Below are 18,862 nucleotides of genomic sequence, written 5' to 3'. Positions count from 1 at the left end.
GGAGCCGCATACAATTTTCCAACTCTTTTCTAATTGCCAAGACAGAGCAAGAGCGAATGCGACGGAGAAGAGTTCACTGATTGCTTTGCATACGAAATGAATTAATGTCATTGAGGAAGAAGATGTTCCCGGCTGCCTGTTGCCACTGCCACAGCCACAGCCACTGCCAGTCCGATTCTGCAGTAGCCGCAGACAAACACACAACTCTCGAACTCTGCATCTCTGACAGAATCTTCTCTTGTTTTTCAACCCAGGTAATCCACTAGTGCAAGGGTATGTTGTTGTTGTGGACATTTAGGTAACAAATCAGTGACAACATTCGATAGTATACTCGTATTTCGATACACATCTTGAAACATACGAATAAAAAAATTCCCCTTTGTAAGCTTTGCTAGCTGTTTCCTTGTCATTTTTATATGTTATTCTTATTCTAAAAGGTATCTTACAGTCCCAAGATTTCTGGTCGAGCTCGTCGGCCCAGCGGTCTGAACTGCTACTAATTTGAATTACAGTCTACCGGCAATACTCAAGACTGGCTTCCTTTTCATTATCTAAGGGTCTAAGACTTCATTGCTGGCAGTTATCAAATGCAGCACATCAGGCCAGAGACACAAACAGACTCTAAGACAGAGTCAGAGTCACAGTTGGAGTTGGAGTCAGAGACAGATGTCTGCATGACTCCTAGAAGAAAACTGGCCTCTCTTCCTTCTCAGCTGGAGTCGTAGTCGCAGTCGTAACCGTCTCCGTCTCCGTCACACACAATAATTAAAATCGTTGCCTTTGCCATGATTTCTCCTACCGCTGAGATAAGTGCAACAGCAACTGCAACTGCAACTTCAGCTTAGATAATGCAACAGTATTCCGTTCTTATGCAAATTTATGAGTGACTGACTGACTGACTCTGACTCTGACTCTGACGGGCAACTGCCACTGGGCTGAGGTTGGGGCTGGTGCCGAGTGAATGGCATGCCATTCAACCTTTCTAAATTGTGTTATAGTTTGGCATACCCCAGAGTAAAGGTGCTGCTTCCAGTCTTTTGTTTGTCTGGTTCAATGATCTGCATATTCCTCCATATTCTATATGCCAGAACTACTGCGTGTTTGTCACTCAGACACGCCTGTTGGAAATTCTGAAAAAATTCTCGTTGAAAGCATAATGGCCATATTGAAATCTTTGTTCTACCATCTTTGGTTTGTGCCTCTGCTTGGTATTACAATTGCAACAATTATATCTGGTTCAACATTTGACAAAGCGAACTACTTTGCATACTTGTGATGCTGCTCGTGATTAATGTATGCCACCAACAAATGAGTTTGTTTCACATTTTAGGCATTTGATCGGCTCTCCACGCTATAAATAAATAAATTATGCAAATGCTGCCAAAAAGAAACGAATTTCTAAAAGCATTTACGTGTGCCCAAGTTTTGCATAAGAGTAAAAGTTATTTATGTGTGGAAAGAAACGAATCAGAGCCTTAATGAATGAAGGGGAACAAAGTCGTGAGATATTAGAAAAGTGGATAAATTGCAGTCTACACATGAATCACTTTTAATGGGTTCTGGACAGATTTATGATTACCGTAGTGGGTCAGGTCAACTGAACAAACTTCCAAAAGACTTAAGTGTGGAATTTTGAGTACCTAAAAAATAGTAGTACCTTGAAAAATACCCAACATGCTTTCTTCTTTTTCCAGTTTCTGTCGTTGCCTTAATTTTTTGCATTAAAAAATAACCAATTTGTTGCATGAGGAGCATGAAAGTGCCACATGTTGCATAATTTCAAGCTGCACGCAATTTATCAGCGCGCCTCTTTGGTTCTTTTATTAATTTATATTTTTCGGGCGTTTGGATGAACGACACTGGGGCCTGGGGCAAATCAATTTCGGTATCCACAAGGTAGGGGGGCCTCGAAGACGACATTCCATATACAAGAAATATGATCGAACAACAGGCAGCAGGAACGGGCAGCAGGAGCTGGAGCTGGAGGAATAACTTGTCTCTGGATCGGTTTCGGTTGCGTTTTGTAAATTATGCCGAAAAGAAGGTTTGCCCTGACCAAAAAGTCTTATAAATTATTTCCATTCCATCCTGCGACAGGGGAACGGCAGTAGCGTGAAAGCGGTCGTTTGCCTCCGGTTAATGATGATACCGGATAACCAGCACTTAAAGGATATTTATGCTGCAATGTGAGCCACATCGCAATTCCATTGCTTGCCAATGCCAGTAGAAAGGAACACTCGATGTCGAGTCGATGGCCCACTCATCGGCAGAGTGTATTTTTGCCCGATCTGCTGGGTCAGAGGCGCTGGAGCCACCAGAGCCTCAAAGTCGATGACGATGGCTGTGCCTAAGCCTCTCCAGATGCGCATTAAAAGTCCATTAAAAAAACAACGGGTGGCAGGCATCTTGGTGGTAGTGGTGGCGTTTGCTCCACTTTCATGAATATGCAAACCACTAAACGAAAAATACGGGCACCTAACCGAAGATTGGTTACTCTTGAGTAAGTGAATTCATTTAGTATTTTTATTAAATAGATGTATATCTCTCTATATCTCTCTCTAGCGTCCGAGTCAATTTACGATATATTGGCCTTACATTTTCCCAAGAGAATTTGAACTTTCCTTCCAATAATGAACCCAACATCTATTTTATTTTATTTTATTATAATAAAAGAAAGATCACTTTATTCCCCATCTATTAGAATGATTCTCTGTTCTGATGACCCAATTTCGGGTAAAGTATTTTTACTCAACCTTTTAGGGAAGTGACCATAAAAAGTTTATTTTCCATTTCGGCAAATTATTCTCGATGAAAATGATGATTTGTACAGAGCCAAAAATACAAACAAAATACAAAATCAACTTAAGAGCTGAGAAACTGGGGGAGGAGAGGCAGGGCTTGAGCGTGTGTGCCTGCCTCGCTATAAAGTGTTATGCAAATAAGTCGCCGCGTTGTCAGATCGGGCATTGGCGCCGTCAAACAAAGAAAGCGGAGAAAGAAAGAAAGAAGCGCGCTGCTTATACAAGCCCAATGAAACATTCATATTTTTAGTTTTATTAAATCTGCGAGCTCGAACGAGATCTCGATCTTCTCCGATCTTGAAGATGGTATAAGTAGCCCACGGTAGGCAAACAACGCCGTCACTTTCTTCAGAAGTTTACTCCAGACAAGATGCGTTGTTACCTGGCCCTGCCGCTCCTGCTGCTGGGCTGCAGCCTGGCTTTGGCCCAATACCAATACCAAGGCCCACAGCAGACGCTGTCCCAACAATTTGCCGATGTGGTGGATGTGGGTGTGGAGGATCCAGCCGGTGTGAAGGCTGTGCGCCCGGGAAAGCAGCGAAACCAGTGCACTGCTAAGCAGAATTGCTGTAAGTTTCCCACATTCGGAACAAGGAGAGAGCAAGGGAGATAATTATCTTCGACTTTCCAGTCTGCGGCACTCCCAATGTCAATCGCATTGTGGGCGGTCAGCAGGTGCGTTCCAACAAGTATCCGTGGACCGCACAGTTGGTCAAGGGTCGCCACTACCCGCGTCTCTTCTGCGGTGGCTCCCTAATCAACGATCGGTATGTCCTGACGGCGGCCCACTGCGTCCATGGAAACCGGGACCAGATCACCATTCGCCTGCTCCAGATCGATAGATCCTCCCGGGACCCCGGCATTGTGCGCAAGGTTGTCCAGACCACGATCCATCCCAACTACGATCCCAACCGCATTGTGAATGATGTTGCCTTGTTAAAGCTGGAATCTCCAGTGCCACTCACAGGAAACATGCGTCCCGTCTGCCTGCCAGAGGCCAATCACAACTTTGATGGAAAGACTGTGAGTCGGAGATCTAGTACAGGACCATATTTTGGGATAACTTCTCTATCGATCTTTCCTCTTAGGCTGTTGTCGCCGGCTGGGGTCTGATCAAGGAGGGTGGCGTCACCTCCAACTACCTGCAGGAGGTGAGTGTGCCCGTGATCAGCAATCAGCAGTGCCGTACCACACGATATAAGGACAAGATTGCCGAGGTAATGCTTTGTGCCGGCCTGGTCCAGTCGGGCGGCAAGGATGCCTGCCAAGGCGATAGCGGTGGCCCACTGATCGTCAACGAAGGTCGCTACAAGCTGGCCGGAGTCGTTTCCTTCGGCTATGGTTGTGCTCAGAAGAATGCTCCTGGCGTCTATGCCAGAGTCAGCAAGTTCCTGGACTGGATACAGAAGAACACCCTCGATGGTTGCTATTGCCAGAGCTAAACAGACTTGTCATCGATTTATACACCATTCCATCACTTGCATTCGCATTACTGGCATTCATAAATTATTCTAAATTATTTCAAAGTAATGTTCATCAAATAAACCATGGATATATACAGAACATCTGTTAAAGTGTTCAGAAGTTATAGCTAGTCATGGAAGTACATCCTCAATTCCTGATTTACTTTACTCCTATAACCGTCTCCTTGGACTTCGACGATTCTTATCGGGAACATTCCTGGTGCATTACCCCAGCACAGATTTGGGGAGAACTCTTTCGGACCCACCCTCGTACTTGTCTCACATGATTAATGCCTCAAAATTGTTGTTGCTGATGGAAATCTTTTTGGCAGCGCTCACATCATAATCGGTGCGGCTACATTTGGCGGCGTCAGTGGGCATCCAAGGAACGCTGTCAATCAGCCCCAGACCAGACCCCAGACCCCGGACACCGGACTGGAAGCGGCATAATTTGTTTTGACTCATTTTCATGCGCAGATCATAAATTTCCGAGGGAACTGGGGAACAGGGACTGAGACTGAGACTCAAGCTAGGTAGGCTCGTTCGCTCCCCCTATACCTAGAATGATGATGATTATTATGATGATGATGCATGTGGACAGGACAGGAGGAGGGCAGCTCGCATCGCCTGCATCTGCATAGAGTTGCATTGATTTACTATGTGAACACTTTATGGCTGTTTAAGTTGTTAAATTGAATTAAGATGAAATAAATTCTGTAGCAATTTTTATGTTTGTTAATAAATTTTGCATGCCCTGTGATAATTTGAACAGCTTCTGCCCGCTGATCATAAATTGCGAGCTTTATAGGCCCTCTAAAAATAATGCAGCGTGCAGACAATCGAAATAAATAATTCATACGAATGGCAGTGGATTCAGTGAATGTCGATGGGGATATTGATGTGGATGTGGCTATCTCTGAGCGCGGACATGGACGCACATCCTCGCCGGTGCATCCGACTCTCCCTCTCTGTTCAATCTGTGGTTCAGTTTGCTTTTTGGCAGCGCCCAAGGGACCAACTACAAATGGACTCCACACACAAAGCTCTCCACCAGAGAGACGCGTCGTTGCGCACATTGTATGGAGGATCAGAGAATCGGAGGATCGGCTGGGATCGGATTGGTGTTTGGTGTTTGCATTTTAGATTTTTTCACACCTGAACGTGGCGGTGGGTCCGTTCAAAGCAGTCGCCGCCGGCAATCGCCTCCCAATGAAATGGCCAACCTGTCCATGTCTTTGGCACTTGATACAAGATTCACTCGCCGTAGCCGTCGCCGTCGGAGTCGGACCTGCACTTGGATCTGGAGTTGTAGTTACAGTCTTACAGCCTTGCAGTTTATCTAATGCCAGGGCAGCAGCTGTCGGGTCGGTGTCGAGGTCTTACCAAATTTGGCTTTTACTTTGGTTTGGCTTTGGCTTTGGGTTTTGTCCGATGCCTGGCGGCCAGCGAATTTGTCGTGACTTGTTAATGATACATTTCGCCAATTCAGCCTCAGCTTAAGGTCCAGGCTTGGGCCTGGGCCTGGCCAGGAAGAGCTTTCTGCCTTGGTCAAGTGTTGTCGCTTAAATGGTACATGGTGCCATCTTTGGTGCGTCCAAGTCACAAGTACTAAAGTACCTGCAGAGAGTACTACTTAGGATAGGGCCCATGATGCCCAGGCCCAGGACCAGAGTCGACTAAGCCATGCTAATCATGACTTGGCCGCTGGGGCCCTGGGGCTATCAGTTTTCATTGATTTGAATAGTTTTTCAACTCTTTTTCAATTTGCACACCCGGCCGAAGAAATATTCTCTCGGACCATAGAAACAGCCGTCAGCATCATCTTGTTCGCTGCACAATTTACGAGCTTCGACCGCAGAGACGGCCTTTCGGGGAGCAGACCAAATCTCGACCTGTGATAATTAAACTGCGGCAGCAACAACAACAACAACCTGGACAAGAGTGAAAACAAAATGATTTACTGGCCCAACCTGCAGCCTCTTACATCCCATTGGCCGTGTCAGAGCTCAGTTTTATTTTTGGCTTTGGCCATTTTTAATCTCATTTGTCTTAGTCGCACCGTCGAGGCTCTGCCGCGGATGCCTCCTAAGTAATGACCCTGTAATTATGTCTGCTTAAGCGGCAGCTGCTTCTCTTAACCAACGTCCAGTTCCAGCTCGAATTCGAGTTCCAGAACACATTCCCCAGTCATTATTCTTTGCATATTAGTACCCATAGTTCTCATAAGAACTTCAAAGAGACTGCTGCCATGTGGGTTCGTGGCGAGTCCGGAACCCATTAGCCGCTCGCTTTTATAGAACTTTTATAGGAATGCAAGTGCTTTCGGTTTTATTATCGTGGTGAAGAGGTGTGAAAAGCTTCTTGAGAGTCAATGTGCTCTCAATCGAAAGATCTTTTGCCGCAGGCACCCACCGAACCACTCGAAGCTCTAAATCATATTTTAGCTCCATAAAATGGTATCGCAGTGAACGGTGAGGGAGTGAGGGAAAATAGTCTGAAATTAGATTAGATAGAGATCGATGACGACTTGAGAAGAATAACAGGGGCTGAAAGTAGGTTTGGAAATCAAAATATCTTATTCCGAATTCGTGATGCATTTTGCTTTTATATTGCTTTTTTAAATTTTTCCTGCCTTTCTAAATATCAAATACTTATTTTTCACAACGGAGGTGGAATAAGAATGATTCTAATATTTACTATTACTATTTTTCCAAATATATAACATATTTTAAGCTTATTTTGTTGATAAGATAAACGAATGACGCGGATTTCTCCATCCCGTTAAGATGATCACGTACAGTCCGCGAGGTCCCCATAAGCATAAATCAATTTTGTGTGGCTTTTACTTGTTGCTTTTTGTGTTCCGTTTTTTCGGTGGAGAACACGTTCGGTTTTACTTTCGGTTGGGGTCTTTGGCATTTTTGCACGTTGCACATTTATTTTAATTTCTTGCTGATCTCTTAGCAAATAGGCCCCGACCATAGCCTTTGCCATAGCCCAGGCCCGGCACGATGCACGATGGGTTGGGTTGGGTTTGGGGTCTGGCTTATGTAGATAATCTCCGAGATGGACTGGGGCCGGGGCAGAGGCGAACCTGGGACTGGACAGGAGTGCAGTGTGGTGGGGACTGGGGATTGCTCGAGCTGCAAACTGCTCATTAGTTTATTAATTAAGTTGTGCAGCGCGATCGGCATGCAGTCCGGCTTCAGTTTTAGTTTCAGGTTCAGTTTAGTTCCCAGAGATGGGACGCTGCAGCTGCCACTTGCAGATTTATTTCTGTCCATTATGAAAATTGTCTATGGCAGCGCGGTTTCTGGACAGCTTCTCCTTAACATTATTATGCTAGTTGCTGTAGTTACTTTAAATTGTTTTGTCTAGCCTAATGATACCCTACACGGTAATGGGGCAGCGGCACTTTAATCGACAGTAGTTGGGCTTTAACGCCTGGCCCTCATCTTTCAGGCCTTAACTCTCCACTTTGCTCGGAGCAGGGTTCGGTGCCGGTTTTTGGCTCGGGCGCGGACTCGGGCCCGCACTTCGGCACTGCGACTAGCGGGAGCCGCTGCTAAGTGGAAGGTGTTGAGAAAATGCACAAAAATTAATCATTTTATAATTGCTAAATTGCCAGCGGCCATTCAATTCCTCAAAAGCATGGCCCCGGCCATCCCGGGCCTGAGAACTTTAGGCTCATAAATTAGAAATTTGATGAGGCGCTAAGCCAGAATAGAATATGCATTAACAAATGGCCAGCGTGGGCTGTGGGCACCACCACTATCATCATCATCATCTTCATGGTCAGGTTCAACAACTTCTGCGGCCCATGCCCATGCCATATAAGAAAAGCTTGACAAATTAGCTACAAGTTCTGAATTGATAAATGTTTTCTTGAATCAAATCGATGGAGGATTCAGACCGCCTTTTGGGGAAAGAGATTTTCTACAAAAGAACTATGTATTTTACCAACTAACTCTGGCTTGAACCATGACGTCATCGTCATTTCTTCCGACCTTGGCAGTGAAGTGTGCGCGAGTGGAGCTAACAAGGAGGGAATGCAGTTTCAGACAGTGTCAGAGATCTGGCAGAGATCTCTTCGCGGGGCCTGACGCGCTGTCTACTCGTACATTTTTTCTCGCTTTACTTTTAATTTTGCACGCGTCCGCGGCCGCGACCGCGTTCGAGTTCGCGTTCGAGCGGGTTTTTGTGTCCGTTCTGATGAGTTTGTTTAGTTTGAAATATGTTTTCTATACGTGCGTCATGTTTGGACGTCCCTGGTCTTTGGCAGTCCTTCGCGGGACAGGCACTATAATTAAAGGTATTGGTAGGCGTTACTATTAACTCAGGCTTCCCATGGAACAGGAATGGAGACAGCAGATGGGATTCTTTGATCTAGCTTGGACATTGCATAAGTCCCCACAAATCTACAAAAGAATCGCCGCTCAAAACAGTTATGCAATTTGACTGGTTTTCAGTATTTTAGACTTCTCTACAATTCATAGGAAATCACCTTAGCCAAGCTTCAGTTTCGGACAAAACTGGCAGTTAATTGCCAACATCAATCGAGAGGCAGCCGACGCGTCGGATGTTGGTCTACAATTTGCGCTACGCTCCCCAACGCCTTCGTCTTCATCTGCGGCACGGATTTGCTCTGCTCTCTGAATTAATTAGCACTTTTGCTTTAAAATTAATTACTGCAAATAACAAGTTACACTTGGCAGACTCGCACAGCTCCGACAGCCACCTCCCTGCTTGGACTCTGACTCTGGTTCTGGCCATCTTCAGACCAGAGCGCTCCTCGCAATTGGAGTCGGAGTCGCAGCTTGATGGTTTCGAAAGCGAAAATTAACCAAGAACTCCCTATAATTCGCTATGCGAAATGTACAAAGAACTTAATGCGAAATGATTTACATTTTAATTTGTTTATTATGCGCAGTTGTTGCACAAATGGATGTTGCCAAATGTGGCACACGGTGCACGCGGATAAAGTGGGTCTGCAAATTGGGTTACGATAGAAGTGATGATGAGTAGTATGATCATTAATTTAAAGCTTAATGTTGTAGTTAATGGCATCGTATCTGAGCAAGAAAACTGGGAATTTCGCGCGCAGAAGCTCATTATATGAAGAGTCTCTATCGTCATACTATTTTATTGGGAAGATAACAAGGCCTACCACTTTAAATCGAAAAATACCTACAAATGTAACCAATTCTGACTAAATATAAATAAGAGAAAGGAGGAGACACGAACACTGAAGCACACCCAAAGACAGAAATTTATGTATGATTGTGTGGCTCTTTTCTCTAACCATCTCTGGGACCCTTAAATGTCCTACAAGTATTCCTATCAAGATCAATTTGCTCCGTCATGATTAAGCGTCTTCTGAAGCATCTCCCTACCCATGATTTATAAAATAGCCCCGCAATCGCAACCAATTTTCTTTCGCACAAATATCAAAATCTGTGACAGCAGAACATCCATCGCGATTGTATAACCACACAATGAAATTACATTAAAAAAGCTTTAGAGTTCCCTGGCATGTTTCATTTGGGAGCAACAAGTGCGGTGAGTGCTTACCGCATTAACAATTGTAAATCTTTAGGCGGAATTTTTTATAACTTTAATTGTTTGCTTGCCAGACATCGCAGAAGAAGATCATGGTTGATGGCAGAACAGAAAAGAACTGAACAGAAAATAACAAAATCCCAACGGGTAAGGTAAAGGTAAACGTAAAGGCAAAGGTAAAGGTAAAAGGAAGGGAAATCAAATTGCAGAACTCGAGCGTTGAGAAAGCACCGTTAATGTGACCCGACGTGCGCGGCAATAGATAAAAATGCCCAGCAAGAGACGACAAAACGAGGCAGGGGCAGGCCTCGAGAACATCTCAAAGACAGTCGGATACCGGGCCCGGGGCTAGTCAGATAGATAGATACGTGGATAGACAGTCGCTTGTTGCGGGCGGGCCGACCGCAGATATTTCTTCTTAGAGCAAACAGAAAGAGCCATGCTTTTGCCCATGGTTAGAGCCAGAGCAGGAGGAAACTGATGACCTCGTGCAGAAAACTAAGTCACACGAAGTGAACGACCAACGGGACAACAAAGAGGCGACTGCCATGACGATCGTCTTGCCAGTGAGTCAACCAGTCACCCAGTCTTCTAATCTAACACCTAATCTAATCTATACCTAATGGTTTATTACTTTATGGTAGTACGACAACAGTACGCTTACCCAGTTTCAATTTGATAAAGTTAAGTATGAAAGAGCCGAAACACAGTTATACAATTTTTTTTTGCTAGTATCATCTGAATGATTTTATTTTGAATGGGATTGTGCTGTATACGAATTTCTTATGGAATTTTACCGGCATGGACCGTCCTAATCCTCATTTCAATGCCAATGGCCCTGAACCGTATCGTATCAGTTGTCAACTTCAGCGTGTTCGTCCACTGACACTGACCGCCAAAATGGAAATGCGTTACAAATCTGGCTATAAGACAGCGTGGCCGGGCCGGGACCTGCTCTCCATTCTGGTAGCTTTTTGGCTGCATCCTCCGCATACCGTCATCCCGTCAGTTGCAATTTCAATCAAGCAACAACACAGCACAGACTAAGGGTTGAGCGGAGTGGACTAGAGCATCTGGTCATGGACTGGGGAATGGGCTGGGGCTGGGGCATGCAATTTTTATTGGCAATCTTATGGTTATCAAAATAAATGAAGTGTTACAGCAACAAGTTGCGCGGCGCGGAAGCCGAGCTACGTGCCTCGGCCGCTGCCGCTGATTGGCGATTCCAGCCAGACCTGCAACTTAGGGATTCTTAGCGAAACTGTGGGACTTTGGAGGATTGCAGTGGGGGGGACCGTGGCGAGGGGCTTGTTAAAGTTAAGCCGCCAGCGGATCTGTGGCAATACAATATACAATTTTCAATATACAAATACATGGCATCCGATGCAAGGGGGCCTGGTGGCGTGGGCTTATTTAACAAACGCTTGCACAAATTGAATATTAAGCCGGCGCTGTCCTATCCCCCAGTCGGCTGGCCATTTGGCGATGCTGCCACAGATAACAACGATCGAGATAAGCTTGGGCACTGGCCACTAGGCACCGGGGCGCTTCCTGTGTGCTCCGCAGTTGGAAGACCGCTGTGGCGTTTGTTTTTGTTTGCCACACGCAATCAATGGACTGCCACTGCCCCAGCACCATGCAACCGGCATCGGCAGCCTGGACCCGATCTGAAACATCAGCAATCCACAGTCTGAACCCGATCTGAAGCTTTAGCACTTTGATCATCATTTCGACTAATCGGCCCGCTGTGCAGATCCACAGATGCATAGATTCAGATGCCCAGATTCACAGATCCACAGATGCAAAGATGCAGATACAAGTCGTACTTGGGGGACTGCAAGTCGAGTATCGTACGAGTGAATGCTTTTGAATTTCTTTTGTGCATATGCACGAGTTGTGCGCTGCAGTATCTGTATCTGCAGCTGGGCTCCAGCTCTCTATCTAGCTGCGTTTGTCGCTGGCAGTCACTTGGCCATGTTGTTAGTCATTTGTTATGAAACAACGAAAAGGGTCTGGGGATGTTGATCGGGATGGAATGGGTCTCTGTCCAAGGCCCTGGCCGTGGATCTCCCATGTCGTACGAGCATATGCCGTGCCCTGCACGGCTCCTCTCTGTTGTGCTTGTGCTGCTGTGTGGCATTTCAAGTTGCCATGTGCGGAATTTCTTAACACGTGTCACACTGTTGCATTTGTCTAAAGCCGCTCGAAGGCCGGGGGCCTGCGGGTTGTCTGGAATGGTATAATAGACCCCTGGACCAAGGTTGGATCTTGGTTAGCTGAAAAGTCTTTTAACTTTTAATGATTTAATGACAATGTATTTGTGAATCTCGTATAGGCTCAGTCCAGCTGCTGAAGCACTGGTCAGGACATTGGGCTCTGCAGGAAATGGCTGCCAGTTCTCAGGAACGTAGAAAGTATCTTTCTATTATATACAAAAGTTCGTTGTATTCGTGGTATTATTATTTATTATGATAATGTATTTTTGTAGGTTTCTAAGAGTTACGACGTAGAACACCAGAAAGGCTAATTAGCTGGCAAGATGTTGCGACCATAGATGGGGCGAATATCTGTTGAACTAAATTCCACTCCGCAAATTGGGCATTCAGGGAGTCGCTGAACGCATTTTTTCCCAAATATATGCCCACAGTACAACGCAATCAAACGGTGTTCCCCTTCAGATGTCGAGGGAGCTTGGCAAAGGGAACAGGTAATATTAGTGTAAAGGTTGTGGACTCTTTGTCTCAGACGGCCTATTTCCTTTAGGTATGCACGCTCCTTCTCCTCAAGCTCATTGCGGAAAAGACCAAGATCAAGCTCTGCAATTTGCTGTTCTAGTTCCAGAATGATAAACTTCGTGGATTTGTCCTGTTCTTCAAGATTGTCTTCTAAGGTCGCATTTTTTTTAATCTGCTCTTCCAATTTTTTTAGAATTTGGTTAACTTTGGTTGAAGCCATTCCAAACGAGGGGGAACGTTGTGAGTTGCTGCGGACACCGCAACTCTACATTTATACCCGATACTTAGTAAGTATTGCTCTCCTCCGGCAGACGCCGCTAATATTGAACGACACTACAAAGAGTGCGTGAGAGAGAGACAGAAAATCAGTCTGAGCGTGACGTCGGGCGCTGCGTAGCCACTGCAAATTGATTTCTTGCTTTTGGCTATAAAAATTATCTGATCTGATCCAGATTTAGCAATCTGATAGATATGGTCATTATCTATGATTCTGCGTTTTTAGTTTTCTCGAATGTGCAATATTGTGGATGCAACAGATTTTCGTCCTTTGTGGGGGCGGAAGGGGGTGGGGCGAAATTCTGAGATATACGTTTTATAGTGAGATCTAACAGAAGGGCGGATACCAAATTTGGTTACTCTAGCCTTAATAGTCTCTGAGATTTGTGGATGCCCCAGATTTTCGTCCTTTGCGGGGGCGGAAGGAGGTGTGGCGAAATTTGGACATGAAACGGTCAAGGTCCGATATCACAGGAGTGTGGATATCAAATTTGGTTGCTCTGGATCTTATAGGTTCTGAGATCCTTGAACTCATATTTTGCAATTGGCAAAACCGACCATGAAACCTGTGTGTTAGAGAGAGACAGAGCGAGAAAGAATGAAATTGTTTTCTTGATTCTGGCTATAATAATTTTACGATCTAATTGAGATTTTACACTCTAGAACATATAGTCATCCTCTACGATTCTGCGTCTTTGGTTTTATCGTATCTTTAAAAATGTGGATGCCACAGATTTTCGTTCTTTGTGGGGGTGGAAGTGGGCGGGGCGAAGTTTTGAAATATTTTTGTAGCAGTGACATATCACAGAAGTCTGGATCCAAAACATCGTTGCTCTAGCTCTTATAGTCTTTGAGCACTAGGCGCTGAAGGGGACGGACAGACGGACGGACGGACTGACGGACAGACGGACGGACGGACAGACGGACAGACAGACATGGCTCAATCGACTCGGCTATTGATGCTGATCAAGAATATATATACTTTATGGGGTCGGAAACGATTCCTTCTGGACGTTACACACATCCACTTTTACCACAAATCTAATATACCCCAATACTCATTTTGAGTATCGGGTATAAAAACAAGTACCCAACTCTAAACCATGGATCGGAGCCAATCTGAGCGTCAGTCTTTCAAATAACCGTTGCGTTTTTATAACTTCGGATGTAGTGTAGTTGTAGTAGCCATGTAGCAAGCAAATGTTGTGGCACAGTGGCGCTTTGGGTAACAATGGCAGACTTAGTTGCGCAACATCTTTAAAATTGAGCAAAAGCTATGTAGATACCGTGTAAGATTCATGTACACAGCATGTAAATAATTTAAAAGTTGGCGCCAGTAGAAGGATGGGAGTTTGACGATAGATTTATATTAATATAGCTCAGCAATGTAAGTATTTCGATAGGTTTCCTCCTAGTGTGTCCCATTCCCTTTTTTGAATGCCCGCCAGATTTGAATGTCATCGAACTCAATCCCCACTTTGCGCGCCTTTCTCGTTGTGCTTGGTGTAGTAAAAAGAAATGAAATAAAAATAAAATTGCAAAGAAAACCTTCACACGCCACCCGCATCCGCCGTTATCAAGCGAAAACTTGACACTTAATAGGTGATAGAGCTATACCTTGGCATACATGTACATATGTTCATATACTTGTTCAGCAAACAATTCACCCCAAGTTTCTTCAGGATATTTAATACCTTTCCTTATTGAACTTGTGGTCGTCCTGCTTATCGTACACGCTTCTGGTTCTGTTGAAGCTAGTGATAATAGATCCATATTATTTCATGTGACGTTGATACTAACTTTTTAGGTAAGCCCCTAAGTAATCATTGTGCAAATTAGAGATGGTCAACGTTTCGCCACTGAATGATGTATTAGTTTACTTAGCATGAAGTAAATATTATTAACAGATTCATAAAGTCGGACAAACAGACATATAGCTAGTTATACTTATACAACGCTTGAAAATCCAGATGCAAAAATATATATATATCATTCTTAAGGGTCTGCTCTTCCACTTATTGCATTATGGGCGACAAATGATTTAAGCATAGTTCAACACTCCATTGATTTATCATTCTATAATTAGAGTGGCACTCATGCGTGACCCACCATAAAACGGTCATAAAGCTGGCTTCCCAGTCCCCGGCCCCCCTCCCAGGTAGATTAATCCTCGTCGACGCGTCGTCGTCGTCGCTGGTCGGTCGTTCAGGTGATGAAAGCACACACAAATTAGCTTTAATTAGATGTTGGTATCAGTTTCGAATAATCTACAGAGACAAAAATTCTGTGTGTTGGTTCAATTAACATTTGTCGGAATAATCTTTCCATGCGACCACTATTGGTTGCAAGTCAGCGAGGTTATTCCCGATTACTGTGAAGTCATGCAGTGGCTTTCACCACCAGCATGCTTTGAGGTCAGAGGACCTCTAGCTTTAAGCGCTTATTCCTGCATACATATGTGTGTATATGTATGCTATATGAACAGAAGACGAGTCTAATAAGGCTACCAGCCAGACACTTAAATATAACCCTAAGGATCTATGGCGGTCAGGGCAAATTGAGCAAAAGCTATGTAGGCCATGCGCAACTACAACTACATAAAAAACGGCCATTAATGCTGCCGAGGGACATAGAGCAGACAAAGAGCGGACAGGTGAATGCCTGATGAGACGAAGTCGCTTTAATGCGACTGCAAGAGGAATTCATACAAATTAGCGGTAAAATAAATTATACTGCGTCGTCGCCGGTCTCGGGCCTCGACTCTGGCAGCAAAGAAAATTAAATTAGGCAGTCCATACGGGTCGGAGTCGAGTGGAGAGCAGAGCAAATGAGGAGAAGCAAAAGCAAAACCATTGAGGTGGAAATGTTAAGTAAATATAAAAGTGGGCCCACAAAAATGATGGTCGAAAGAGATATACTCTTACGGAACAATAACTACTTATACTTAGGTTCAACAATACACTAGTTTTCACGGATGTTTTAAATCCTTGCCTTGCCGGATCAGTAATACAAAATTAAACGAAAATTTTGACGGGAACGGGTACCTCCTTTTACAAAATGCAAAGTCTGTGGAATAAACCATGGGGACATATCCAATGGGTAATCAGCATAAAACCCAACGTCGCCTGGGGTCGGGACCTGTCTTCCTTTGACTGTGCCCCGCCCTGTCTCTGCGAATGAAAGGTTTTTGCAGAGAGCGCATTCAAGACCCGCCCCAGCAGCCAAATGGGAATGAGCATCAGCTAAACGCGACCTGACAGTTGATGCGTCTCTACACAGACCTACTCTTTTATTTTTTTGGTCGAGGGTCCTGGCACTTTTGAAGCACCGAGAAGGGTGATGCTTAAAAGCGCGTAAATAGCAGCCAGTCACATGCTAATTTGCCACCCACCCGGCTTCCGGACAGCCCACTGGCAGCCCCCATATGCCCGGATAGCTAATCATGCCAGTGCCACTAAAATGTCAGGACCTGCGCCAGGAGAAGTGACGCTAATGAGCTGACATAATCCGAGTGCCAGCCAAGAGGACAGGACGAAGCGACTAACTGTGGCCCCCGCGTCACTGGCTGTGCAATTAAAAATATTTAATCATTATTGACACACGCGCTTCCAAAGCGAAAAGTCAAGCCATAATTTTTTCGCATATTTGCGTATTCTTTTTTGTTTTTCCATTTTCATAAAATATTTTCTTTGGTGCTGACAAATTAAGCCGCTTTCGCTTGCCTGCCTCGCTTGATCCTCTTTTGTGTGAGGGCCGGCCAGCCTGCGAAAGTTTTCCAATTGAGTTTTTAATGCAGAGACAAAAAGGAAATCTTTGGGTCAGACTTATCGCCTTATCCGGCGCCCAAACGACCAGGGAAAGCGAAAGCATTGACTACACCCGATGCCAGGGCAACAGCCGCAAAGACGAGAGCACAAATTAAGAGCAGCTTCGTGCCAAAAATCAAATACTGGCCCGATCCACGTCATTGGCATACTAAACGCTTATTTCGTTTATTCATACGCCCCGACGGCTGACCACTCGACATCGAACCCGACTTGGCCGGCCACTCAAATAAAAATGCTCATTACAAGTACGGGCGCGCCAAATTTTTATTGTTGCACACATTTGCGGGGGCTCTAGTACCAGTCCTAAACTTATTCATGTTGTTCGCATATTTGCCAGCAATTTGTGTACAAGTACATATATAAGTTAACTGCCTTTGTTTTCCAAACGATGTTCGATGCGATGCGTCGCGTTGCGGAAGGCCAATAGCCTCATTCTTCATACTTTGAATATTTGATTAAGATGCCAGATTTTTTATTGCCGGGATACTCGCTGCGATAGGCAGCTCTGATGTCTTTCTAGAGGTTTAGGTTCATATTCATGTTTTGAAGGGATAGATAGAGGAGATACCCGTTATAGATGGGTCTCGAAACTTGTATGGGATTTTAAGGTTCTTTCTGCCTCACTTTATTGTCCACCACAACTATAAGGTCTAATGCAATTGTCGTTCCAACCTGTGCATCCTTTTTTATACAAATTTAATAAATACTGATGTAAGTAGATCCTGACCTATGCTATGCTATCATTTGGGACAATATAATTATCTATGACACAGGAAGGTGGACGGACGGCTGGCACTGGTAAAATCCCTTATCATATTGGCATTTTTCATACCGTCCAATGAAAAGTTTTGGCCCATGACCCAAATTCAACTTTGCTTTTCACCTTCCCAGAGCTGCGAGCCGACCTCCGCTGCTTCGTTAATAATTGAGTTGATTTCGCCCATTTGCTTTTCACCTTTGGACAGTTCATGTCCGTGTTCTGCCATTGGAAAATATTTCCATCGAACATATTTTCAATTATTTCCCAAACCAATTTCCCTTTTGTGTCCCGAGGAAGGCGAAGGGCTGATGGGGCTACTTCCGAAAGGGTTCCGTTCCGCCTGCTCTGTTCTGTTTGCCCAAAGTATTGTTCCTCTGGCAAAGTGGCAGGCAGCGGGCAGCGCTTTATGTTTGGGCTGACGCTGAGGCTGAGGATGGGGCTGAGGTAAATACAATTTTCTAGGCAAACAAGCTTTAAGGAATTTTGAATTTTGTTCGGTACAAGCATGAGTGTACAAGTGAAAATGTGTAGGTGTCAGTGTCGTTGCCAGAAATCCGATCAAGAGATACACGATGCTTGGTTTTAGTTATTTCTTTGGAAATAATGCAGAAATTATCAGATTCTGGTTTATTCAATCCAATGATAGCTTCAGGTTACATATTCATATATATGATTACTCCACAAATCTTTAGCTTCTCCAGTGTCCATGACAGTCTTCGCTCATTCATGCAGAAGAGCACAGCTAGATCGGTCCCTTTGCCTGGTTCATAGATCTACCCAAATGCTATATGTACATATGTACCTTACACTGTACACACTGTACATCTCACATCTGAATATCGAAAAATGGCCTAGATTTTAGCACTGAGCACGCATGCTTTACTTTGGCCCGACTTTATGCATGGCACACATTTGTGTGACTCTATGTGCGGCATGCACATTAATTGAGCCACTTGGGGCATGGCATAATCAGCACACGCATAATGAGCACAATTAAAGGACAAACATAATTACAAGTGAGTTTTGCACACACACAAAAGAGCAAAAGACTAAACAGAAAGAGCCGAGACGGGGGCTATGCCGGAGGGGAGAAAGTGGAGTGGCTAGAAGGGGCGAGCAGCGCCAGAAACAAACACGAGCCACAGAAAGAAAAGGTCGGTAAATCCTGTGCAAACTGGGCAAATGAAATTAACAAATTCTGCTAACGCAGGCACAAAAGGAGCAGCAGCCAGTGGGCAAGATGAAGTCTGGTCCGGGCCTGAGACCCTCTTATTTACGTATGAAAGTCACACAAAGCGATTCGAGGCCCGGCGCTCGATTACACACCGGATTGGGGCTGGTTGCAGGACCTTGGGCTGGTAAATTCGGTGATAAATAAGTTAAGGTAATGTGTTACATGCGATGATACTCCCGGGATACTCGGACACGCGCGTCTCTAATG

General features: G+C 44.8%; 1 protein-coding gene across 1 annotated transcript; it reads left to right on the top strand.

Annotated features, from left to right (window-relative positions):
* The first annotated feature begins 3,119 nt into the window (after nt 1-3,119).
* Nucleotides 3,120-4,382, top strand: LOC108164098 (trypsin-1). Its single transcript, XM_017299687.2, has 3 exons — nt 3,120-3,370; nt 3,433-3,824; nt 3,890-4,382. The coding sequence occupies exons 1-3, from the start codon at nt 3,172-3,174 to the stop codon at nt 4,241-4,243; spliced, it is 945 nt and encodes a 314-aa protein (XP_017155176.1). The 5' UTR covers nt 3,120-3,171; the 3' UTR covers nt 4,244-4,382.
* The last annotated feature ends 14,480 nt before the right edge of the window (nt 4,383-18,862 follow it).

This window comes from Drosophila miranda, chromosome 4, assembly GCF_003369915.1.
Source record: "Drosophila miranda strain MSH22 chromosome 4, D.miranda_PacBio2.1, whole genome shotgun sequence".
Taxonomy (NCBI): domain Eukaryota; kingdom Metazoa; phylum Arthropoda; class Insecta; order Diptera; family Drosophilidae; genus Drosophila; species Drosophila miranda.
This window is presented reverse-complemented; position numbering and strand designations above follow the sequence as displayed.

Excerpts from the sequence above, each read along its gene's own strand:
- LOC108164098 (XM_017299687.2), top strand. The coding sequence starts at position 3,172 with ATGCGTTGTTACCTGGCCCTGCCGCTCCTGCTGCTGGGCTGCAGCCTG. Across the intron at positions 3,371-3,432 it reads CACTGCTAAGCAGAATTGCT|TCTGCGGCACTCCCAATGTC; the intron begins GTAAGTTTCCCA and ends TCGACTTTCCAG. Across the intron at positions 3,825-3,889 it reads ACAACTTTGATGGAAAGACT|GCTGTTGTCGCCGGCTGGGG; the intron begins GTGAGTCGGAGA and ends CTTTCCTCTTAG.